At 35.0% G+C, this 26819-nt stretch overlaps 1 protein-coding gene across 2 annotated transcripts in view; it reads right to left on the reverse strand.

The window, feature by feature from the left end:
* The window catches only part of LOC136025295 (xylosyltransferase oxt-like), a 141409-nt gene that overhangs the window by 94853 nt on the left and 19737 nt on the right, over window positions 1-26819 (reverse strand). For both annotated transcript variants that reach the window (XM_065701185.1, XM_065701186.1), the window contains exons 3-4: window positions 24691-25088; window positions 3800-3939 (exon numbers count right to left, since the gene is read on the reverse strand). In XM_065701185.1, coding sequence (XP_065557257.1) covers window positions 3800-3939; window positions 24691-25088 — 538 coding nt within the window. The remainder of the gene's footprint in view (window positions 1-3799; window positions 3940-24690; window positions 25089-26819) is intronic.

Consider the following 26819-nt stretch of genomic DNA (forward strand, 5'->3'; position numbering starts at 1 on the left):
AGTATAATTTGAAAATAACACAACTATACGAGCGATAAAACATATATACCACAACCATAACTCAACTAACGAAAGAACTGCTAAGAGATAACACAACTATAAAGCGAAAACAGGTGAAAACTAACGGGAAAATAAACGAACTAAGAGGTGGAAGGGGCCCAGAGAAAAAATATAATCCTTTTTCAATTTTGAGCCTAACTTCCGCAAAGGAGTAATAATGTCAGAAGCCCCGAAATACCGAATTATTTTCTTTTCAAACAGTCCGTGGTAAGGAACTGTAGTAAGGGGCGACCCGGCTCAATAGTAAACGAAATTCTAAAAAACAGAATTTTGATGCTAAAAGATACATCAAAAGAATCGAATTTTTACGCTGATTCTAAATATATAAGTTTCAATTAATTTAGTCTTTGTCATCAAAAGTTACGAGCCTGAGAAAATTTGTCCTATTTTGGAAAAAAGGGGGAAACATCCCCTAAAAGTCATAGAATCTTAACGAAAATTTTTTTTTTGTTTTTTTTTCCCAGGGGTCATCTTATCGACCAAGTGGTCCTAGAATGTCGCGAGAGGGCTCATTCTAACGGAAATGAAAAGTTCTAGTGTCCTTTTTAAGTGACTAAAAAAATTGGAGGGCAAATAGGCCCCCTCCCATGCTCATTTTTTTCCAAAAGTCAACAGATTAAAATTTTAAGATAGCCATTTTGTTCAGCATAGTCGAAAACCATAATAACTATGTCTTTGGGAATGACTTACTCCCCCACAATCCCTGAGGGAGGGGCTGCAAGTTACAAACTTTGACCAATGTTTACATATAGTAATGGTTATTGGGAAGTGTACAGACGTTTTCATGGGGATTTTTTGGTTTGGGGGGTGGGGTTGATGGGAGAGGGCTTTGTGGGAGGATCTTTCCTTTGAGAAATATGTCATGGGGGAAGAAAAATTCAATGAAAAGGGCGCAGGATTTTCTAGCATTACTATAAAAAAACAATGAAAAAATAAACATGAAAACGTTTTTTCAAATGAAAGTAAGGAATAGCATTGAAATTTAAAACGAACAGAGATTATTACGCATATGAGGGGTTCTAAAAATACTTTAGCATAAAGAGCGAGGTATTTAGGAGGAGATAAATACCTCGCTCTTTATGCTAAAATATTTTTAGTGATTTCAACTATTTATTCTACGGCCTTTTTGATTCAGGGGTCATTCTTAAAGAATTGGGACAAAACTTACGATTTAGTGTAAAGAGCGAGGTATTAACGAGGGTACAAACCCCCTCGTACACATAATAAAAATATAAGAATATAAAAGTTTGTTACGTAAGTTAATTCTTAAGTTACGTATATTTTTTACTAATAAAAACGTTCGTTGAATATTAAAAGTTCTAGTAGCCTTTTTAAGTAACCGAAAAATTGGAGGGCAGCTAGGCCTCCTTCCCCACCCCTTATTTCTCAAAATCGTCTGATCAAAACTAAGAGAAAGCCATTTAGCCAAAAAAAAATTAATATACTAATTTCATTTCAATAATTTATGTGCAGAGAGCCAAAATCAAACATGCATTAATTCAAAAACGTTCAGAAATTAAATAAAAAAAAAACTAGTTTTTTTAACTGAAAGTAAGGAGCGACGTTAAAACTTAAAACGAACAGAAATTACTCCGTATATGAAATGGGTTGTCCCCTCCGCAGTCCCACGCTCTTTACGCTAAAGTTTTTAATTGTTTTAAAAAGTAGAATTGTGGCAAAGAGTCAAACTTTAGCGTAAAGAGCGAGGGACTGCGGAGGGGACAACCCATTTCATATACGGAGTAATTTCTGTTCGTTTTAAGTTTTAACGTCGCTCCTTACTTTCAGTTAAAAAAACTAGTTTTTTTTTTATTTAATTCACCAATCAGGAACAACATTATGTTCTTACGTCTCAAACAGTTCGTGGTAACGAACTGTAGTAAGGATCAACCCGGCTCAATAGCAACCAAAACTCTAAAAAATGGGGTTTTGATATCAATAGCTACATCAAAAGAATCGCATTTTAATGCTGATTTTAAATATATAAGTTTAATCAAGTTTAGTCTTACCCATCAAAAGTTACGAGCCTGAGAAAATTTGCCTTATTTTGAAAAATAGGGGGAAACAACCCCTAAAAGTCATAGAATCTTAACGAAAATCACACTATCAGATTCAGCGTATAAGAGAACCCTATTGTAGAAGTTTCGAGCTCCTATCTACAAAAATGTGGAATTTCGTATTTTTTGCCAGAAGACAAATCACGGGTGCGTGTTTATTTGTTTTTTTTTTGTTGTTGTTTTTTTTCCCAGGGGTCATCGTATCGACCAAGTGGTCCTAGAATGTCGCAAAAGGGCTCATTCTAACGGAAATGAAAAGTTCTAGTGCCCTTTCTAAGTGACCAAAAAATTGGAGGGCACATAGGCCCCCTCCCACGCTCATTTTTTCTCCAAAGTCAACGGATCAAAATTTTGAGATAGCCATTTTGTTCCGCATAGCCAAAAACCATAATAACTATGTCTTTGGGAATGACTTACTCCCCCACAGTCCCTGGTGGAGGGGCTGCAAGTTATAAACTTCGGCCAGTGTTTACATATAATAATGGTTACTGGGAAGTGTACAGCATTTTCAGGGAATTTTTTTTGGTTTTGGGGGTGGGGTTGAGGGAAGGGAGCTATGTGGGAGGATCTTTCCTTGGACAAATATGTCATGGGGGACCAGAAATTCAATTAAAAGGGCGCAGGATTTTCTAAAATTACTATAAAAAAAAACAATGAAAAAATAAACATGGAAAAGTTTTTCCAATTGAAAGCAAGAAGTAGCATTGAAACTTAAAACGAACAGAGATTATTACGAATATGAGGTGTTCTAAAAATACTTTAGCATAAAGAGCAAGGTATTTAGGAGGAGATAAATACCTCGCTCTTTATGCTATAGTATTTTTAGTAATTTCAACTATTTACTCTACGGCCTTTCAGATTCAGGGGTCATTTTTAAAGAATTGGGACAAAACTTACGATTAAGTGCAAAGAGCGAGGAATTAACGAGGGTACAAACCCCCTCATATACATAATAAAAATTTAAGAATATAAAAGTTTGTTACGTAAGCTAATTCTTAAGTTACGTATATTTTTTACTAATAAAAACATTCGTTAAAAATTAAAATTTATAGTTGCCTTTTTATGTAACCGAAAAATTGCAGGGTAACTAGGCTTTCCCCACCCCTTATTTCTCAAAATCGTCAGATCAAAACTAAGAGAAAGCCATTTAGCCAAAAAAGGAATTAATATGCAAATTTCGTTTTAATAATTTATGTGTGGAGAGCCAAAATCAAACATGCATTAATTCAAAAACGTTCAGGAGTTACATAAAAAAACTAGTTTTTTTAACTGAAAGTAAGGAGCGACATTAAAACTTAAAACGAACAGAAATTACTCCGTATATGAAATGGGTTGTCCCCTCCGCAATGCCTTGCTCTTTACGCTAAAGTTTTTAATTGTTTTAAAAAGCAGAATTGTGGCAAAGAGTCAAACTTTAGCGTAAAGAGCAAGGGATTGCGGAGGGGACAACCCATTTCATATACGGAGTAATTTCTGTTCGTTTTAAGTTTTAATGTCGCTCCTTACTTTCAGTTAAAAAAACTAGTTTTTTTTTTATGTAATCATACTAAACCCGATATTATAGGTATATCTAGTCAATGCGGAATCACTGTCTAAAAAAAGACCTTTGGCGAATATAAAATATGGTTGGGCCTAAAGAAAGAAATGGCATAAAAGGTAAAATACTACGTAAACATGATTACCAGTTGCACCGGTGGAAAATACATTAATCGCTAAATCTCCACCACAATTCTGTAAACTATCACCAGGACAGGCTATGTTGCATTGCCTGTAATTCAGCTCTTGAATCGAATTAATCTTATATCCACAATGACATTCAGCACTAGAAAAAAGAGAAAAGATATAATTGAATTTTCACGTGAAGAAATATTATTTATGACATAACATACTATCTTCCTCACCTCCAACGTAAGTTAAAATGTTATTTGACTCATGTAAACTCTAGTGAATTCTAGTTCTTATGTCTATTTTTAGTATTCACAAGTAAACTAATAAAAAAATAATATTTCACGCTGGAGATAAGCCTATTTTGGGCTTGTAGTCGCGCGGAATTCCAAGTAGCTACTTACATATTAATTCAGTTGATTAATAAAATTATTATAGCAAAAGGAAAATAAAACGCCTATAGTCTATTTACTAGAAGATTATTAACTAAAAAAAACTAAATTAAAAACGGTACGAAATAAATAGATAGACAGATTTCTTTACTTTGATCAATTTACACAGAAAAAAAAAATCAATTCAAAAAATATTAGGTCAAATAATTAGGTCAAAACCTAAACAATAGTCTTCACAAGGAACATGCTCTCGCCCTGCATCGTGATTAAGGAAAACAATTTGACCAGCGGTTTAAAAAAAGAAATTAATTTAAAGCCCATAGTACAGTTCGATAGGCTATTCTAAAGGGTTGCAGCCACGTAACGAACCACATGGGTTGACCTCATTGTATTTCTCTTCTCACATACCAGATTGTCTGCATTCCTAGTATGATGGAAATGGTAATAAGAACTAAGCAGAAAACATCTTCCAGATAGATCCGGCTAAACCTCATTTAAACATAAGTATATAACTGAGGATCCCGTAACTGACAAATATTTTAAACTTAAAAGAATTATAACAAGGAAGTGTATCACAATGATTACCACATGATAGCCTATTTACAAAAACTAAGATATAGACTCCCAGCATTCAGTTCTGTTGAGCAATGTCGAAGCGTTGGACGTATATCATTTAACAATATCGACAGTTTTTAACTTGGTTATCCAATACCAAAATACTTAATGCCTTTAGACTCAGTGTTTATAAGAAGTAACGCATTATCAAAGTAGTTGGTTCAAAGAAAAACATTAAAAATAAAATTGAGAAAATCAAATAAAAATGCTTAATTTAATATGTTTAATTTAATTTTGAATACCAAAAGCCAGTATATTTGACACCTTTATACTTCGTAACTTTAAAAAAATAAATCATTTTCTAAGTGACAACTAGATAAATACAATCACTCCTGGATTAAATTTATAATAAAACACAGAAATTCCCAGCATTCCGTTCAGGGGAATATTTCTAATTATAGTGGCTTCTTATATCAACTCATGCGTATACTTGCAATGTAAGCAAAAGTTGTTGACATATTCTTACCAAAATTGCCCCTTCTTAAGTGGTTTTCCTAGTATTTTCTTTAATTATGCGAACTTTCTTGAGTTTTAATAACTGCACTAATTACTAATAAACAATTACATCTTTAGGATCAAGAAAATGCTTGTGGAAAACTGGCTAGGGGTCACTCAGTCACATAGAACTTATATTTTCCTTATTAAGGGTCAAAATCTGTTAGCAGGCAGCCAACAATATGGCAACAAACATTTTTTCCATGGTTTTTCCCTATTCTGCTTTCTTTCCTTTGGTGTCCTTATAATTAATTTTATGGTTCCAAATTTACAGGGGGCAGGACCCCCCTGTCCCCCCCGCTTGTGCCCATGGCTAAAATCCTTTGGTATCAGAAAAGAGGAATTTTACCAACTAGCACACTGAAGATAAAAAATTTGCTCTCTACGTTTCTTTAGTATCTCTATAATTTTTGTTAAATTTATCCTAATTTCAGTGCTATACACAAAAAATCCTGTTCTTTAATTTGATTCATCGTATGGAAATTGTTGAGTATTTGTCTATGAAATTTCGCCAGCGTAATCACTCGTCTGTCGATGACGAAGCAAAGCTTACACGGAAACGTCAATTTTGTAGCCTTCATGTTTGTTGTAAATTAAGGTAACCAATATTATGGTAAAAACTGTAATGATACCGAATAACATCAAATGTTTTCTCTTGGGTTCAATTTAACAATAGCACAAACCAATCAGCACAATTCAACATATTGCAACTCTAATTAAAAACTATTTTCTTCTATATAAGCAAATTTTTTCCAAAATCTATTTTCCGAATAAACACTCAAAGTTTAACTCCAAACAATCAAGTAAAATATCTAAAACTAATACTCCCAAGATAACAATTAAAAACATTACAACAACAAAAAATAGAAAACAAAAAAGGTTCGTGGTCGGTTTTTATACCAATTAAACAAAAAAAACTAGTTCTTTTTTAAACTAAAAGTGAGGAGCAACATTAAAACTTAAACAAACAGAAAATATTACTTATATGAGATGGCTCGCCCCCTAGTTAATATCTGGCTCATCACGTTAGGGCCTAGCAGAAGTCCAGACATTTTACTCCCTAGTCAATTCTTTTTCAGATGCAGCAAATCGGTTAAAGACAAATCTATCAGTTTTCTTCACCGCTTCTACTGAACAAATATGATAAGGTTAAGCTCAAGGGGTTTCTCACTCAAAATTACGATTATTGCATTGTTATTCTTCGTAATTTGGCAAGTAAATAGGAAGATTTATTTGCAAAAGAACTATTATTCAAGGAGAAGATTATAGAAATTATTATTCGAGGAGATTTTTGTTTTTTTTTGGGGGGGGGGTCAACTCTTAAGGGAGAAATACCAGGAAAACACGGGAAAATTAAACATTTTGAAAAGTTGGGGGGGGGCGAATCCCTCCCCAGCGTGCGTGCCTGTGGTCTGGTCATCATTATTTGCCAGGGTGCGGTAAAAAGTTGTGGAAATTACAAATAAAAAGTACATGTTTTCGGGTGTTTACTTCAGGCAGACTTATTTAAACAAATAAAATTTAAATAATTGCTTGCAGCGAAGTGACCAATTTACTTTATTTTATTTATCTATACGGGTCCATAAAAAAAAATCCTAGAGCGTGAGTGCTGCTTGTGCATTTGTATATCTGAATTTGTATTCGAATAAGACAGTAATTACACATGACAACTACCTACACCTAGCATAATTGTATTCATATAAACGGTTCCCGTGTCTCCATACTTCTTGGCAAACTTCCGTCGACAATTTCTGGTAACAGCGGTTACAACTAACTAATACTTCACTGAACCAATCAAGAACAATCCGAGTCGTTAGTCCCTTGGTCTAGTTCATGAATTCTCAAGCGCTCTGATAACAGCTGCATCTAGTCTTTTGGGGGGGAATTTTTGACTTCGGAATATAAATATGTGAAGTATTTGAAGGGACTGCAGCCAGCAAGTATATATTATAGAAATAAGTTTCTGATTGTTGAACATAATATTTTTTGCTCTATTTTTTATACCCCACAACAACAATGGTCAAGTGGAGCAATCTAGGATGCAAACCCGCAACAGGTTTTATAATTATTTGTGATTTATAAAAAATATAATTGTCGGCTTTAAGATTTGATTGGATCAAAATATTTACCAGATATTTTTCTATATAAGTCGCCGCCGAGATCACTAAGTCAGGAACGTCAGGCAAACTCCAAATGTTTAACATGGGAGGTATAGGAAGATTCCTTGGGAGTCCATCCTGACTTAAAGTTCGGATATTGTTCCAATTCTTAAGATTGACCCCTGAATCACAAAGGCTTTTTAATTAGAATAAATAGCTCATTTGAAAGTACTAGGAAAAACTTTAGCGCATAGAGTAAAGTATTGACTAGGGGGCGAACCCACCTCATATAAGTAATGATTTCTGTTCGTTTTAAGTTTCAATGTTGCTCCTTACTTTCAGTCGAAAAACTTCTTTTTTATTTGTTTTCTGATCATTTTTCAATAATGCTGGGAAATCCAGAACCCCCTTCATAGAAATGTCCCATCCCCTATGAAATCTTCCTCCATGTAAAAATCCACTCCCGTAACCCCTTCCTTCCAACCCCCTCACCAGATAAAAACCCTGAAAACGTCTGTGTACATCCCAACAACCAGTACTATATGTAAACATTGGGCAAAGTTGATAACTTGTAGTCCTTCCCCAAGAGACTGCGGGGGATTAAGTCATCCTCAAAGACATAGTTATTAGATTTTTCAACTATTTTGAACAAAGTAGCTATCACAAAATTTTGATCAAGTGACTTTGGAAAAAAAATTTGCGTGACTCGGGGCCTAGTTGCCCTCAAATTTTTTGGTCACTCAAAAAGGGCACTAAAAATTTGAATTTCCGTTTGAATGAGCCCTCTCACGATATTATAGGCCACTGAGAAATACGACCAGTGCGATTACCCCTAGAAAAAAAAATAATAAACACTTATCCGTGATCTTTCTTCTGGCATTAAATACAAAATTCCACATTTTTGCAGATAAGAGCTTGAAAGCTCTAGAGGGTTCTCTGATACGCTGAATCTTATGATTTGATTTTCATTTAGATTCTATGACTTTTAGGGGATGTTTCTTCTCGATACTTTTGATAGTTAAGCCTAAACTTGACGAGACTTATATATTTGAAATCAGTATAAAAATTCAATTCTTTTGGTGTACCTATTGGTATCAAAATTCAGTTTTTTACAGTTTCGCTTACTGTTGAGCCGGGTCACTCCTCATTTATAATTTGTTACCACGAACTGTTTGATTTACACGGTGGTGTACTTGTTTTGGCTGACAAAACCATGATATTATACCTTTAAACTGGAATTTATAAACCATCTTAAGCTGAATATCAAATAGTTCATGGTAACGAACTGTAAGCAAGGAGCGATCCGGCTCAATAGCAACTGAAACTCTAAGAAACGGAATCTTGATAACAATAGACACATCAAAAGAATATAATTATTATGCTGTTTTTTCCTTGGGAATGATTGTGTGGACCCAGTAGTCCTAGGATACCACAAGAGGGCTCATTGGAGCGGAAATTAAAAGTTCTAGTGCCTTTTTAAAATGACCAAAAAACTGGAGGGCAAATAGGCCCCTCCCACTGTCATTATTTCCCAAAGTTGCCCTATCAGAATTTTGAGATAGCCATTTTGTTCAGCATATTCGAAAAATCTAATAACTATGTCTTTTAGGATGAATTAATCCCCTACAGTCCCCAGTGGAAGGGCTGCAAGTTATCAACTTTGCCCATTGTTTACATATAGAATTTTTTTATTGGGATGTATACAGACGTTTTCCGGGGGATATTTTCTGGCAGAGTAGGTCGGGGGAGGGTGTTACATGGGATAACCTTTCCCTAGAGGAATTTTTCATTGGGGAAGGCAATTTTACATTAAGAAGGCGCCGGATTTCCCAGCATTATTTAAAAACAATCAGAAATTAAATAAAAAAATTGTTTTAACTGAAGATAAGGACCAACATTAAAACTTAAAACGAACAGAAATTATTACATATATGAAGGGGTTCACCTCCTCGTCAATACCTCGCTCTTTACGCTAATTTTTTTAGTACTTTCAAAAGAACTATTTATTCTAACTAAACGGCCTTTGCGATTCAGGGGTCATTTTTTAAGAATTGGAACAATATCCAAACTTCAGCGTAAAGAGCGAGGTATTGACGAGGGGGTGAACCCTCTCAAATTCTTTCCAAGTTTTAATGTTGCTCCTTACTTTCAGTTGAAATAATCTGTTTTTTTATTCAAGTTCTATGGATTGGCCCTGTGTATTTTGTCCAGTCATATTGATAAATTATATTGTTGATTATCATATACGAAGTTAGCTTAGAACTGGAGTGTTTGATTCTAATTCTTTCTTGCCGTATTTAACACTTAAGGTATAAAGGTTTATGTGAAAGATGTGATTCTGCCAAAAACCTATTGTAGTAGCTTGAGGCCAAAAGATATAATCTTATATTTTATTATTTTATGTCATTGGATTCATTAGTTTCTGATCTATTCATTCATCGAGCCAGATTTATGTTATTCCTAAGACTTTTCTTAGAAATAATCCGAACTGTCTGTTCGACAGTTCTGTTCGTCTTAAGTTTTTATGTTACTCCTTACTTTCAGTTGAAAAAGCTTGTTTTTTTTAATTCAATTTCAGATCATTTTTTAAATAATGCTGGGACATCGAGTGCACCCTTCGTAGAAATTATATTCCCCCCATGAAAAATTCCTCCGTGGAATTTTTTAGTAACAAAAGGGTTTTATTAAAAGTAGTTATCTTTTTGCCGTATTTAACGCTGCAGCGAAATGCTTATATAATTGGAGTCTTCAATTTCTGACCTATTAGTTTCTTGGCCAGGCCAGATATTTGTCATTAGTTATATTTTTCTTAGAAATAATCAGATCCTGCTAAAAAAAATAAAATAACTTTCCTATTTTTCACGTTTTTTGCCTATTTTTGACATATTTTTCAGTCTAAAAATCCCAAGCAAATTTCAGAAGCATGAATCAGTAAATGGGTAAAACCGAAGCTTGACTATTGAATAGTATAGAAAAAAGGGTGTCTTACGTTGAAACATTAAAAACATTATACTGCAGAAGAATAGCATACAAATAATATGTAAAGTAAAGCAAAAAATATCTTAGTAAGGCTTGAGGTACCAAAGGTAGTGAACACTGACATATCTTAAAAATATTAATAATTATCGATAATTCAATTCATAATTTAAAATACATCCTTAGGCAGCTATTCAATTTTCGGTTGTAACGGGCACCTAATTAAAAACAAAAAAACGCGGGTAAAAAATCAGCGAAAATAAGCTAAATTATACGGCACAAAATGACCCAATAAGTTTAAAAAAAACGCAGGTAAAAAATCAGCGAAAAGTAAGCTAAATCATACGGCACAAAATGACCCAATAGGTCAGAGATTTTCTTTGAAGGTTTTGTTGTATTTAGTAGTCAACAGAATGTTAAGTGTACTATTTATGGATGAAAAGTGTTGATAAATTTAACTAGTTAATTTTAACTATTTACTATTACGGTTCAATTTCGCAGCACTGAAGAAAAGATTGTGCTCCTCGAAGAACCTTATAGTTTTTTATACAACCAAAATAAAATCTTAGTTATTAGGTATAAATACACTTCGGCAGGGCTTATGAAGCAAAATATGTTTTAATGTTAATGCCCTTGGTAGTTTATATGCACAAGGAAGCCGGTCTCGTGCTAAATCATCGTCTTTCATTCAGCTAGACTGTCAGAGAACCTTCGGACTCAGTTGGAATACTGAGTCCCAAAATCTCTAAGATTCTGGCCAGTACCCACAAAATGTCCATATCGTTAGTATTTTTCATGACTGTTTTATTTTGTTTCTTCTCTTTACTATTTGGATGAATTTGTATCCATTTTATTTACCTCAGATTTCAGTTAATGGGACTGGTAAAAATAGCAGATGTCATAGGCAGCAAAGCAGCGCTGCGTAAGTGAAGAGCGAAGTGGGAACAATGTATTATTTTTTTTCTGACCAAGACACTTCGTATAAAAGTTGTGATAGAAACTTCGAGAGGAGCTCGTTAAATTGGAAACTAAAGTTCCAGTGTCCTTTGTAAGAGTCAAAAGTGACTGGAGGGTAACCATCCCCTCTTCCACGCCCATCATTTCTCCAAGCACATTTAACCCAAATTGTGAGATAGATATTTTTTCAGCAGTGTTGAAAGGTCCATTAATTATGTCTTTGGGGATGTCAACTCCCCTCAGCCCACATGGATAGGGCTGTAGGTTAGTACTTCACCAATTGTCGACATATAGTACATGTTATTGAGAAAGGTTTGACCTTTACTTTCCGAAAAGGCGAAGGTCATTCAGACGAGCCTTTCAGAGAATGTTGATGGGAGTGTTGAACTATTACAAAACACGTTATATGCATACGATTTGTCAAAACGATGCAGCTCAGGAATGACTAGGTAAATTAAGTTGGAACTTTCAGAAAATGATAAGGGTTGCGATGAATTGGCCAAAAAGACCATTTTTGCACCCTACTACTACTACAACTACTACTACTGCTACCGTTGCTACCACTAAAACTACTGCTTCTGTACCGAGTACTACCAAGGCTGAGGATATTCAATTGAACATCTGATCAAATATTGAGGGGAAAGTTGAACTAAATAAAAACTTACTATGTGCATACAGATTGCTATTACAGAAGTATCAGCTGAATTCTTGGAACTTACCATATCAAGATAAAACTTTTGGGGCATCAGTAGTGGGATGTTCAACTAACCAAAAGGCAACATGTACCTGCTACTACTTCTATTAATACTGCGGATACTACTGTTACTACTACTACAAAATAGTACTGTTACTGCTACTACTGCTCCTATTAATATCCTGATATGATGCTAATACTATTAAGGCTATGCATACGAAGGTGAAAATTTGGCAGAATATTGATGGGGAACTTGAACTAAATCAAAACAATTTACGTGGATACAAATTTTCAAAATGGCGTATCTCAAGAATGTATTTGGGTATTAAATATGGGCATGCTACTACTAACTTTGCTACCAGTGTTACTTTTACTGGTATTGCTACTACTAATACTACTGGTACTAAACTAATCCAACTACTTTTTCGATGCAACTATTGTAAGCCTAAGAGTATTTAGATGAAAAGGGCGTCAAAAGGGGGTTAAAAGGGTACATCTGCAATATTTTTGGAACGGCTTACCGTATCAAGGTGATGCTTCCGGGTAGCCATGAGGCGGATGTTCAACTGACCGAATGGCACCATGTACATGCTACTACTGTTTACAAATACTGTTGCTGCTACTTTTAATACTACTACTAATACAACACTACTATTGACACTATTTCTCCTACTACCACCACTACTACTATGATACGAGCACTATTAAGGCCAAGCCTACGAAGTTGAAAGTTTGATAGAATATTGAGAGGAAATTCGAACCAAATCAAAAGACACTATGTGCATGGAAATTCGAACCAAATCAAAAGACACTATGTGCATGGAGATTGTCAATGGGATGTATCTCAAGAACGGATTTAGGTATTCAGTTGGAGCTTTCAGAGAATACTTCAAGGGGAAGACCAATTGACCAAAAGGCAATATTTGCACGCTACTACTAATTCTGCTACAACTGCTATACTTACTATTACTACTACTACTACTAATACTAGTACTTCAGCTACTATTTCTTTTGTAACAACTTGTAAGGCTAACTGCATTAAAATATTGCTATTAATACTATTACTAGTACTACTAATATTATTTATTGCTGTGACTACTATTGCAACTATGCATAAGAGTACAAGGGTGAAATTTTCAGGAAATTCTGAGGGGGGAAGATGAACTGAATCTCAATTTTTTATGCTGGTTGTCAAAAGGGCGTATCAGCAATATCTTAGAAACAGTTTGGTGAGTGAAGTTGAAACTTACAGGGCAAGCTGTGGGGGATATTGAACTATTGAAAATACAATATTTACATCCTAATTTTATTGCTTCTACTCATACTACTGTTATTACTACTGCTACTGTTATTGCTACTGCTGCTATTACTACTTCTGGTACTACTACTACTGCTATATTTACTATTACTACTACTACTACTACTACTACTACTACTACTACTACTACTACTACTACTACTACTAACTACTACTAGTACTTCAACTACTATTTCTGCTTTAGCAACTTGTAAGGCTAGCTGCATTAACATATTGCTATTAATACTATTACTAGTACTACTAACACTATTATTACTGTGACTACTATTGCAACCACGCCTAAGAGCACAAGGGTGAAATTTTCAGGAAATTCTGAGAGGGAAAGATAAACTGAATCTCAATGTCTATATGCAAGTTTTCAAAAGGGCGTATCAGCCATATCTTAGAAACAGATTGGTGAGTGAAGTTGAAACTTACAGGGCAAGCTGTGGGGGATATTGAACTAACAAAAAGACAATATTTGCATCCTAATTCTATTGCTTCTACTCATACTACTGCTATTACTACTGCTACTGTTATTGCTACTGCTGCTACTATTACTTCTGGTACTACTACTACTGCTATTAAAACTAAGGGTACTAAGGCAGAAAATTTGCAAAATATTGAATCTCTATTAAACTAAATCGAAACATACTATGCCGACACAGGTAGTCAAGATAATGTATCAGCAATGCTTCAGAAACGGTTGATGGTACTAAGTTGAAACTTTCAGCATTTGTTGAAGGAAATGTTGAAGAAAACCAAATGTGCTAAACGCGTACTGCTAATAATGCCACTACTGCTAATATAACTAATGCTACTACGCAAGCTAAGGGTACTAAGGGGAAGGTTTCAGGGAATATTTAGGAAGATGTTGAACTGAATCAAAACGAGCAATGTATCATCGGTAACATCGGTAACATAACAAGTAACATCGGAAGAACGGCTTAAATTATAAAGTTAGACCTTTTAGGGTAAGTTATAGCAGATATTGAACTAGCCAAAAGGCACTATGTGTATACTAGTAACAAGACCACTACAGTTACTCTAACTAATGATGCCAAGGGCATTTAAGTCAAACTTTTAGCAAACGTTTAGGGGGAGTTTAAATTAAACAAAAAAAACTATATGCATGCAGGTTTAAAACGAGCAAATAAACAATATCATAGACAGCGCTGCTCTATCATAATTAACAATATCATTGAAATTTTAAATGGGGGTTAATTCGATTGTAAATTAAAAGTTTCAATCAAATTAGAATATCTCAAGAATTACTTCGCTTATCCATTTAATTAAAAAAATTTTTTTTTTGCTTATCAAAGGAAAAAAACCCTAGGAATTATAGAATTGTGCCATTCCAATTTCCATATAGCTAAAATAATTGAAAAAAACTCTACATCTCATTCAAAATTTTTAAGTTTATTTATGACTGATAAAACTATTTGCATTATGTTTCTACCCAATTTTTCTGAAAATTGTGAAGTTTACTGATAGAAAAAGGTTAAGTTCTATCATACTACTACTACTAATAATAATAAAAAACTGCAGCACCAAGCCGCCTGAGGCCAACACAGCTACGCACGTTCTTTCTCCAGCCTAACCTATTCAAGGCCTCCCTCTTCACACCCTCCCAGAAAGTTCTCATTTCCTTTAAATCTTCGTTTATGACATCCTCCCAAACCAGAAGAGGACGACCTGCTTTCCGTTTAGCCCCAGACGATTGGCCAAAAAGGGCAATTTTCGGTAATCTGTCATCTTTCATCCGCAGAATGTGGCCTAGCCATCTCAACCTTTCTTTAATTATAGCCCTAGGAAGCGGGATCGAACCACATTTTTTGTACAACCTACTGAATGAAATACAGACAGTCAGCCGGGTACCCAGAGCAGTCCGTAGGCAATTTCTATGGAAAAAATCTAGTAAATTTTCGTCTGCTTCTCGGAGCGCCAAAGCTTCAGAGCCATATTTAACCACTGTCATCACTGGAGCTTAAAATATTCTAATCTTGGTTTGCAGACTTATCTTCCTATTCTTCCAAACTTATTTTTTTCAACTGTGAAAAAACCACCCTCAGCCTTAGCTATTCTACTTTTAACATCTTCACTGCTCCCACCGTCTTTACTAATAATACTACCAAGGTAAGTGAAGCTGCCAACCTGATCAATCTTTTCGTTATCCAACGTCACCTTTTCATCTTCACTTATTCCTAGCCTTAGTGACTTAGTCTTCTTAACATTAATTTTCAAATCTATTCTAGCACCTCGATCTCGCAAAACCCCTAAAAATTCATTCACCTTGCTCACACTTTCATGTAATATGCTTAAATCATGAGCATAATCTAAGTCCAGGATCGTTTAACCTCCCCATCAAAATGATCTATATAATAGGAGATAGAACACAACCCTGCTTAACTCCTGATTTAATACAAAACCAGTTGCTAACCTCATTTCCTACCTTAACCGCAGCAGTATTATTCTCGTACATAGCACAAATCACTTTAATATATTTGTCTGGTATACCAAATAAGGATAAGACCTTTACTAATGCTCTCCTATCAACAGAATCGAACGGTTGCTCATAATCGATAGAACTCAGAACCAAAGGTGTTTGACAACGAAGGGACTTCTCAATTATTAACCTAAGAGTGAAAACTTGGTCGACACATCCTCTACATTTTCTAAAACCGCACTGTTCTTCCCTTAAAAACTGGGTCTACAGCCTCTTCCTTTCTGCCCATCTTTCTTTAACTCTTTCCTAATCAATAATTGTAGCCCCAATCCTATCTTCAACAGGGACTAGTCCGGATTGACTACTCCCTCTCAATTTATTTACATGCCAGTATAATATTTTACTATTATGCCGTCTACCTGCATCTTCCAGATCCTCAGCAATTTTATCCATGGCCTCCACTTCACATCTCCTTATTTTATTTTTTAATGATCTTTTGTTTTCATATGATCTATCACTCAGATAATTCTTATACAAACCCCTTCTACTCTCTATTAAACATAAAGCATTTTCACCAATATTCCTAGTTGCAGTCCTTGCACTCTTCCTAAGACACCATCACCAACTTCACCACTTTTTTTCTAAAATTATTCCGTCCATCTTCCACATTGTCAAATTTTAAACTCTTAAATTTAGTACTCAACTATTCCTGAAAGGTTTTGCTCAAATTTTCATCCTGGAGTCTACCAGCATCATAACTTTGAGGGAAGGTAGTTATCCTTCCGAAATTTCAGCTTTAAATTAACCTTAGACACTACTAGATGGTGATCTTTACTTTTAACATCAATAACAACACTCCTATAAACCCTAGTAACTTGTATTGATCCCGCTAGTCTTCGGTTTACAATAACGTAACCAATAAGGTTTGCTGTCGTACCATCACGTGAATACCATGTCAACTTATGTGCCATTTTATGACCAAACACCGTATTGATTATAACTAGGCTGCTATACCTACAAAATTGCAAAAGTCTGTGGCCATTACTGTTTTCTTTTCCTACACCAAATTTACCTAGTGGTAGGATACCATCCATCCCTATTTCAACCAACCTGGGCGTTAAGTCTCCTAGCAAAAACACCATATTTCTACCTGGTACCCTGTCTATTTGATCCTGTAATATGGCTGACCTTATATTGCATAGCAAAATAGAAAATTAAAAGGGAAAAATAATATTGAGCAATGGTCCTTTATACCCAACTGCAACTAGTTTTATAAATTTCTTTGTCACTTGTTTTAAAAAAGTTGAATATGAGACTTGCCGTGTCATTGAACCTTTTATGTCCTATAAATTATACCAATTTTCTTTTTTGAAACACTAAGATTGTTGATTTTGCAAACATGTTTCATTTGTATTAGCTATCAGGGAATTACTAAAATATTTCGCAACAGCAGTGTCGTTAGCTGGCTCTCGAAAGAAAGCAGTCCGTAGGTGCCAACTTGGTATCAATTCGGCACATGATTAAATAGAATAGAATATCTGAAGATTTTTTTTTGAGAAAGATATTGGGATAACCAACGCAACTGCAAATAGCTATAGGTTATTGCGCTAGAAGATCTTGGGGAAGATGAGGACCCTACCCTCCCTAGGATTTTTTCGGGCACATTCATTCCTTGTTTTTTTTTTATTCTTTTATTAAATAGATTTGTCGATTTGGTCAATTATTGGCACCCTTGTCCCATTGGGCCCCGCAATAAGATTTTGCTTATTTGCGCCCTTGTCATATAGTCCTCTCCCCGATATTTTCCCCTATATTCCCCTTTGATGAGAGCAGCAAGATATATTGTAAATTGTATTTTCAAAACCACAATCGATCAAAATGTAATCAACCAGAAAAGTCATTAATATAGATTAACACCCAAAAATTTGGTAATAAATAAAAATACCCATCAAAATAATTTCACGAGAGAACATAAGAAAAAGAAAGATGGATCAGACATGATATTTGTTCTGGGAGACTCACAAAGGTGAGGCGAGACATAAGCCACGAAGCCCCATTGCCTTCACAATCAATAATAATAAAAACATTTTAATGTAGCACCAATAAAGACAGGCTATTGAGTCACCTTGAGCGAAGTATTTTCAATATGGTTTACCTATCTCTTTTTCTCCTTTGTAGAAGAGCTTTAATTGTTGTTGTTAAGGTATTTAACGTTGTCTTCTCCCAATCTTTGACCCCTCGACCCTCCCACCAGCTTCCAACCGAATTTGAAAGCAGCATTTCTACCTCAAAATAGAGAAAAGAATCACCCACCACTTTCTAGTCATCAGTGGCAAGGGCAAACGACCTCAAAACCAATAAAACTACTAGCAAGAAAACATCTTCACCCCACTTCGGATTCCTCCTCAGTGGATTTTTTCCTACTCAACAGTCGGAACTTCAAATATCCATCATTGACCAACTGGAAATGATATTGGTAGGCATATTGGCTTTCAGTAAATGCCCTCCCAGCAGCCTATTTCACAAAATATCCTAATTCGTGGTCAGATACTGGGCAAGACGACCAGTGACTGGACGCTGACTGAAATTACTAGTAGTCTGGTCCTATTTATTCTTACCGCTCTCAAAGGCGCAATGAGAAGGTTATCCCCACTAGCCTAGATCTAAAAATCTAGAATCAGGTCTAGATCTAGAGTCAGAGACTAGAAAAGATTAAACACAATTTAAATTCAATAACTGCCCTCAAGTAATACATAAGACTTAATCTTTTCAAAAAACAAATTAGTCATTAAGATCAACCTTTAAACAACATGAAGTTTAACAAGAAACACCCCTGTTAGTGTAGACGGTCCAATGAGGAAACTTCAAGTTTTCTACTAGGCAAGCAAGTCCAAGGAGGCCACAATAAATCTTATTCACTGAATATTTAAAGGTAAATCACCCGGTTGTTATTTCATTAATTGCTTAGTTTGCATAGCCAAAGTTTAAACTAAAATTTTACAATTGGTATTCTTCCAGGTGTTTTTTCAGCTTATTTTAATACAATTTCACCCGCAAATTTAATTCAATATCTTTATGCCTCTTGCCTTTATCATTGGCAAAGAGTAATTATATAAAAATGAAAAAGACTTGTGCCTTTTTCAGATTTGTATACATTGATTTATGGATTAAAATCAAGTTGCCATCAAGCCATGGATGATTAAAGAAATCGCCAAGGCAGACAGTTTGAGTGAGAGGCAAAGCTGGTAACCCTTCCAACAAAAAGCAAAAATTTATCCTTCTGTCTTATATATTTCAAATAAGCAAAAATCGTCATGTCCTGGGCCCGAACATGATTGATTTTCATGGCTGCAGCCACAGCTATATCTTCGGTTCGCCATTCAGTGCTGTTTCTGGATAAAATTAAATAAAAGACAAATTTTTCAAAGAAAAGTAAGGAGCAACATCAAAACTCAAAATGAGCAGATATTGTTATGATTACGAAGGAAATTGCCTCCTCTTCAAAACCTCGCTCTTTACGCTACAGTTTCTTAGTACTTTTGAAAAAGCTTCTTATTCTTCTATTTAAACAACCCTTGTTTTTCAAGAGTCGTTCTTACAGAATTGGGACAAAATCCAAACTTTAGCGTAAAGAGTGAGGCATTGAGGAGATGGCAATCCCCTTTCATATACGTAGCAATTTCTGTTCAATTTAAGTTTTAATGCGTCTCCTTACTTTCAATTGAAAAAACCTATTTTTTCATTCAATTTCTGATCGCTATTTAAATAATGCAAGGAAATCTGGCTGTGCCTCCACGGAGAAATCCCCGTCCCCACAGAAATATGCTCTAAACAGTTTATTCCTAGTGAAAATTTACCCCAGACAATTACCTTAACATTTCCACGTGTAAAATTGAAACAGAAAAGAGAAAGCAAGGCATATAAAAAGAATTTTGTATAAGAGTTATGGCGAATTCCCCCACTGTAAAACTTCCCCTGAAACTTCCCTCCCCATGGAAAAACCTCCCAGAAAGAGATTTGTCCCACCCCCCACTCGAAAATATATGCATATAACATGTATGCAATAACTAATACTATGTGTAAACAATGGGCAAATTTTACAGCTTACGGACCTTTCCTCTGGGCCTGTGGGACCCATATCCAAAGGCATAGTTATTGAGCCTTTCAACTATGACGAACAAAATGTCTACCTCAAAATTTTGGTCGGACAATTTTGGGGAAAAGGGGCGGGGGAACGGGCCTAGTTGCCCTCCAATTTTTTTAGTCACTTAAAAATAACACTAGAATTTTAATTTCCATTCGAATGAGTCCTCTCCCAATTTTTAATACCACTGGGTCGATACGATTACCCATGGAAGAAAAAAAAACACATCCGTGATCTTTCTTCTGGCAAAAAATAGAAAAATTCCGCATTTTTGCATACAGGAGGTTGAAACCTCTACAATAGATTTTCTGATATGCTGAGTCTGGTGATGTGATTTGCACTGAGTTTTTTTCTTTTAACGGTTGCCCCCCCCCCTCTTTCGATAATTAGACAGATTCTCTCAGGCTTGTAGCCTTTGATGAATAACATTTAACTTAATGAAAATTATATATTTTGAATCACCATAATAAGCTAATTTCTTATGCATATGTATTGGTATAAAAATTCATGTACCATTTTTGAACCTTTTCTTTATTTATACCAATAGCTTTACCCCAAAAAACTTTAAAATCTTTATTTCACTTTAAGCTTCATTTACCCCCAAATTTACTTGTAGACCAATTGGAATAGGGTTTGAGCCAAAACCTGGGTAGTGTTAAATGGTGGTTGAGTTAATTGGGGTTAAGTCAAATAGGTTAGTTAAATGAGGTTTGATTTCAACAAGTTAGCTAGACGAGGTTTGAGTTGAATTGGATTTTAGTTAAAATGAGGGTCAAATTGTGCGGGGTTTGAAATTAATGAGGGTTAAGTTGCACAGGGGTTGAGTTGTACAAAGGTTGAGTGGAATGGAGTTAAGTTGATGCTGAGTTGAGTTAAACACGGGTTGACATAAAGGGTGGTTGATTTAAACGTGGATTATGTTAAATAGGATTTGAGTTGAACAAAGATTCAGTTAAATGGGTTGAGTTGAATGGGACGGAGTTACACACGCCCCGCTAATGTGAGTTTCTTTTTTCATTTATTTTGTAAAGTGTTTGTCTTATTTCTGATGTTTTTATGTTATTTTCTAGTATGTGCTAGTTGTTTAATCTCATCTTTTTTTGTCTTTTTCGCCACTTTTTTCAAGATTATATAAGATTTAATCAATAAAAAGGAAATAAATGAACGTAAATTGTATTGATTTGTGATAGAACACACGTTGGGACCCGTAAACATAAAACATTTTTCACTAAAATGCACTTCTTCCACTTCTACCGTTTCTTCTACTTGTTTTTCTACCGGCTTCCACTTCTACCGATTTTCTCAGCGGATATACCGACTTCCCAATCCACCTCCTGACAAAGAAAAAGAATATTCTGGGGGAACTCCACCTAAAACTCTGAATCCCCACGAAATGTTACTTTGAGTGCCTTTTCCGTGTACCTTTTGATTAAGCTGGTGACAAAATTGGTTCAACAAACGTAGAGTTTGTTACGAGACTGAAACTATCAAACAGTTCGTGGTAACGAGCTGTAGTAAGGAGCGACCCGGCTCAAAAGTAAACGAAACTCTAAAAAACGGAATTTTGATGCTAAAAGATATATAAAAAGAATTGGATTTTCATGCTGATTTTAAATATGTAAGTTTCGTCAAATTTAGTCATTGTCATCAAAAGTGACGAGCCTGAAAAAATGTGTCTCATTTTGGAAAATAGGCGGAAACACCCTCTAAAAGTCATAGAATCTTAACGAAAATTACACCATCGCATTCAGCGTATCAGAGAACCCTTTAACAAAATTTCAAGCTCCTATCTACAAAAATGTGGAATTTCGTATTTTTTGCCAGAAGACAGATTACGGGTGCGTGTTTATTTGTTTTGTTGTTGTTGTTTTTTCCCAGGGGTCATCTTATCGACCAAGTTGTCCTAGAATGTCGCAGGAGGGCTCATTCTAACGGAAATGAAAAGTTCTAGTGCCCTTTTTAAGTGACCAAAAAAATTGTAGGGCACCTAGGCCCCCTCCCACGCTCATTTTTTCCCAAAGTCAACGGATCAATGATAGTTCGACGGATCATAGTTTTTTTTTTAACTGAGAGTAAGGAGCGACATTAAAACTTAAAACGAACAGAAATTACTCCGTATATGAAATGGGTTGTCCCCTCCGCAATCCCTCGCTCTTTACGCTAAAGTTTGAATCTTTGCCATAGTTCTACTTTTAAAACAATTAAAAACTTTAGCGTAAAGAGCGAGGGATTGCGGAGGGGACAACCCATTTCATATACGGAGTAATTTCTGTTCGTTTTAAGTTTTAATGTCGCTCCTTACTTTCAGTTAAAAAAAACTAGTTTTTTTATTTAATATGAACTTGAGATGAGAATAAATTCAGAGAATATCATACAGGCTTGAGTTTGGACTAGTGTTATATTTAGGGTTGTAAAAACAAAATAGTCTACGGAAAGAAATTAGATTATGGGCTTCGCAATTTATAAGCTTCAGAGGTTCTAATATAGGCTTTCCAGGTTTTTCACCACCTTGAAAAGTATCTGAACAGTCTTTTAAGCTTCATAATCTATATTCTTCATTAAGCTTCATTAAGCTCCATATAAACTTCATTAAGCTATATCCTGATTAGTTGCTATTTTTAGTTTTATATGGCAGTTGTCTCTGGTCTTTTTGGGATTTTTGTTTTCTTCGTTAAGATGAAAATACAATTAGGTTTGCTACTCAACCCTCTTTCTATTATTACAATGGGTATTTTTGGAATTGTATACCAATCAACCAACCCCCCCCCTTGGCCTGGATATAGCCTTACGAAGCAGACTTTTTCCAGAAAGGTCCAAGCCAGTGATGTCAGATAGCAAAAATTTAAGGGGAGGCAGCAAAATTTATATTTAAAGATCCATGGGGGGGAATAATTTTGCGTTATTACAATTTTTCAAAGGAAAAAAAAATTATGCTTCGTTAAATAAAATACAAATTTTCCCAAAAATATATTTTCAAAATATAGGGAGAAATATACCCCCCCCCCAATCGGTTCCACTGGCCGAAGATTGCCCATCACTATCTTATTTGAAATCAACATGCCTCATGCTCAAGCTTGTTTTGCTATTCTTATGATTTGTGCGGTTTTTAGTTTTGCTTAGTTTAATAATTTAGTGGCATTATATTATCGGTGAAAGCATAAGCCCTGTTTTTAAGATTGTTAGTTTTATTAAATCCAAAAACACCAAGTCAAGAAACCCTCTCACCCTGTTCCTAAGGGGAGGGGACTGGGTCTTGTACCTTGGGCAGCAAAGCTGTGAAGAGGACTCCGCGCCTTGGGGATTGACAAATTTGATCCGATTTTTCACTTTAATACAGTCTTTTTTCTTAAACTTTTTTTTTGGGGGGGAGGGGGCTTTAATTAATTTTCTCTAGGGGGTCACCAAAACTAGAAATGGCTTTGACTTGTGCATTATTTAGAACGTTACTCGTTGCCAGGGTGGTAGTTAAGAGAGACTTAAAAAAGAGCGGTGGAAATATTCTGAGAGTTTCAGCGACAGCGGAAGATTGGCTTTAAGTATGAGGGACCGCTGGGGAAGAGAAACTGTTTCAAAACTTAGCAGTCTTCATCTCCTTGTCATTTTTGAATGTAGCTTCAGAAAGGCCGATGAGACAACTCAAGAAAGAAAAGATAGACCCAAGAAGTAGATTGGGTCACAGTAACGCTTATTACGTTTCATAAAAGACTTGGAACGATACGAGCTGGAATTAATGTAGACTCACAGACAGTTGAACAGCCCCTGAGAAAGAGACCGAAAGGAGTAGTAGCGTCTGGTTGCACAGCTGAGTTACACCGTGATTAAAACGAAATGTGTACACAAAAAAGCTGTGACAAAACACATTAGCTGTGTTTGTTTTCTTCATTTATCTTGCAGTTTACCTCTCTTGCGTAAATCTCCTTTTTTCATATTTAAAAAAAACAGCTTTTCGTTGCGTTGCCTACTTATCTCAATTTTTACCATATTAGCAAAGCGAAAAACTAAGAATGAAACTCTGTCTTGCTTATCACCAGTATTTTAGAGAACATCATGAAAATGTAGAGAACATTTTAGAGAACAAGAAGAAGCTTTTAAAAAACATGAAAAATGTACAATCCCCCCTTTTTTTCTTTTGGCAAATTTAGATTATTCTCTAAGAAAAAGCTCTGCAATAAAAATCAGGATCCTGGCTAGACGAATAGATCAAAGTAAGTGAATCCAATGATACAAGTTCTTTGTCCTTTCGATGTAATTCATATCTGCAGGCTTGTTACAAAAATACATATTTCAAAGGGAAATTAAACCTTAAGCTCTCTTTTCAATGATTTTGTGAAAAAAGCAAATGTTTTATTTCATCTTTTTAACGTATTATGCGTTTGAAAGCGTCTAATTTCAAAAACCATAATCTGTATTTCTCTTTTAAAAAAAAAACAAAAAAAACAATTTAGACTTACGAGTAAACCCTTTACCTAACCCGTTTGGACTTCAGAGTCCTCTAACCTAAACAGCGTTAACTTAATATTCTATATAACAGGACCTTCCACTATGGTGGTAATTAAATAAAAAAAACAAGTTTTTTTTTAACTGAAAGTAAGGAGCGACATTAAAACTTAAAACGAACAGAAATTACTCCGTATATGAAAGGGGCTTTTCCTCCTGAACGCCCTGCTCTTTACGCTTAAGTTTTTTACTGTTTAAAAGTAGAGTTAATAGAAAGAGTCAAACGTTTCGGACTACATATTGATTAAAACAAATATTTTTCAAGCTTACGCTATATTCACAAGGAAATTTCTTACCCAAATTCAACTCCAGCATATGCAGCTCCCATTCCATCTCTACAAAAATCAATACATAGTTCCACTGTATTATCATCATGAAACCATTTATGTGACACTCCTAACACTCTATTTTTTCTATCATCTTTGTGACAACCATGATGCCGAATTTTCACTGACGTAGCGTTTTCAAATCTCTTGCACGTGTTATGAACAGTCGTAGGAATGGCAACATTGTAGCTAAGTTTACACGCCGCGTCGGCAATCATTTGCCGACATCGATTTGTTTTCGTCCTTTTTAAAGCATTTTTTGCAGTTGCACTGATTGTATTACACGGTATTTTGTAACTTGGAATATCTTCAATTCTAGTGTCTGGAGCTATTGGCTTGGCGAGCTCATCTAAAAACTCGTAGCTTTTCTGGAAGATAAAAGGTGTTGAAAATAGGGGAAAAGGGCATCAAAATAACTAAAAAAGAAAGTTATTTTAAAACTTTTGTCTTAAAGATAAATTAGATTCATATATCTGCTTCAGGAGAGAGGATAAGAAATGGCATAGCACATCTAAAAACTCGCTACTATTCTGTAAAGTAAAAATCACTGAAGCAGATGCAAAAAAAGGCTTTAAAACATCTAAAAAAAACACAATTCATTCTGGTTAACTACAAGGGCTATTTTGTTTTAAAAAAAATCCTATAGAAGTCCCTTATACTGAAAATATTAAACCAAATAAATAATTTTAATGTAATAAACTGATGACGGATGATATAGTAAAGTGAAGATACGAATATAGTATAATAAACTCGTTGAATACAATAAAACTGAATAGGTAACTACGATTCACAATTTGCGAGTTTAGAAGTTACTAAGCACTCGTTTCTGTTTTTGTCATGCTTTATTCACCTAACCGATATAGGCTACCATTTTGGTACCCTTTTGTTTCCTCTAATGATTTTGTTACGAACAGATTTGTTAGTGGTTACAACTGCTAGTTTATTATTTTATAAACAATAAAAAAAATAAATTTTATATTTATATTTCACCTTATACATGTTAAAGTAGCCTACCAAAGACATTAAAATACAAGCTTGCTTCCCCCTGAGCCCATCTTAAGTCTATTCATGCCAAAAAAACATGATTTTATGCGGTATTTCTTTTCGTCATGCCAAATTATACGGTTTTTAGGGCAGTCTCGCCTTTTGTCAATGCCGTCAAGCACAGCCGTGACAAGTTAATTAATTAATTAAATTTTACAATTTTTTTCATCCGTAAAAACTCAACATTGTTGTTCTCATAAATAACTACACCTTCAAAGGTATTGTTTCGAAGCGGTTTTAAATCATATATTTTTTAGTTGTTTTTTTTTTACTGAGTTTTCACCCATGTTTCTTTATTTTAAATGTGAAGCCCGCTACTACTGGAACTGCATAATTACATTTTTTCAGAAAACAAATATCTAGCTTTTACCAATTTTTTGCTATGGATGTTGCATAAGTTGCCTCCTAGCCTGTTCAAGGCATTTAGGTTTCACTTTCACTATCCTTGGTACTTTATGCTTCAATGACGGTTTCGTGGAATCGTATAAAAATCCAATAGCCTTAAGTATCACTCGTGTAAATCCATTCAGAAATTTTAGTATTGCATAAGTTTTCCCTCTAATAATTTTGTTTTCAATGACCCGGTATAAACTTACTACGAGGGTTGACCTTGCCATGTTAAGAAATCCTTTCTCTTTTGAACAAATTGTTTCTGTTTTTTTTTTTTTAAACAAGAGAGAGGGATTAGACCATTAATCATTCAGGTAAAGCAGAACGACCACGCCAAAGTACAATGACTTTTGACCGGCCATAAAACAGGATCGACCTGTTCATTGAGTCTTAGTTGCACGCAAAAGGGTTCTCCACTGAAATCTTTTTATCACGGTTATTTTTTTTGCAAAATTTGCTCGTTAATTGAATTTTTCTCATTGATATATTCACTAGACTGGTTTTTATCTTGTAATCGGAGGACTTGGGCCAACGCGATGGCAAGGTCAAACGCATAGAATATAGGGTCAAAGAACCAAAAGCAGGTTAAAAGACGTTGTGAGAGCTTGAATGTGTCCCGGATTTCGTTTTGAAGCGTTCCAATATTCCATATAGGGGGGAGGAGG

This window comes from Artemia franciscana, chromosome 3, assembly GCF_032884065.1.
Source record: "Artemia franciscana chromosome 3, ASM3288406v1, whole genome shotgun sequence".
Lineage (NCBI taxonomy): Eukaryota > Metazoa > Arthropoda > Branchiopoda > Anostraca > Artemiidae > Artemia > Artemia franciscana.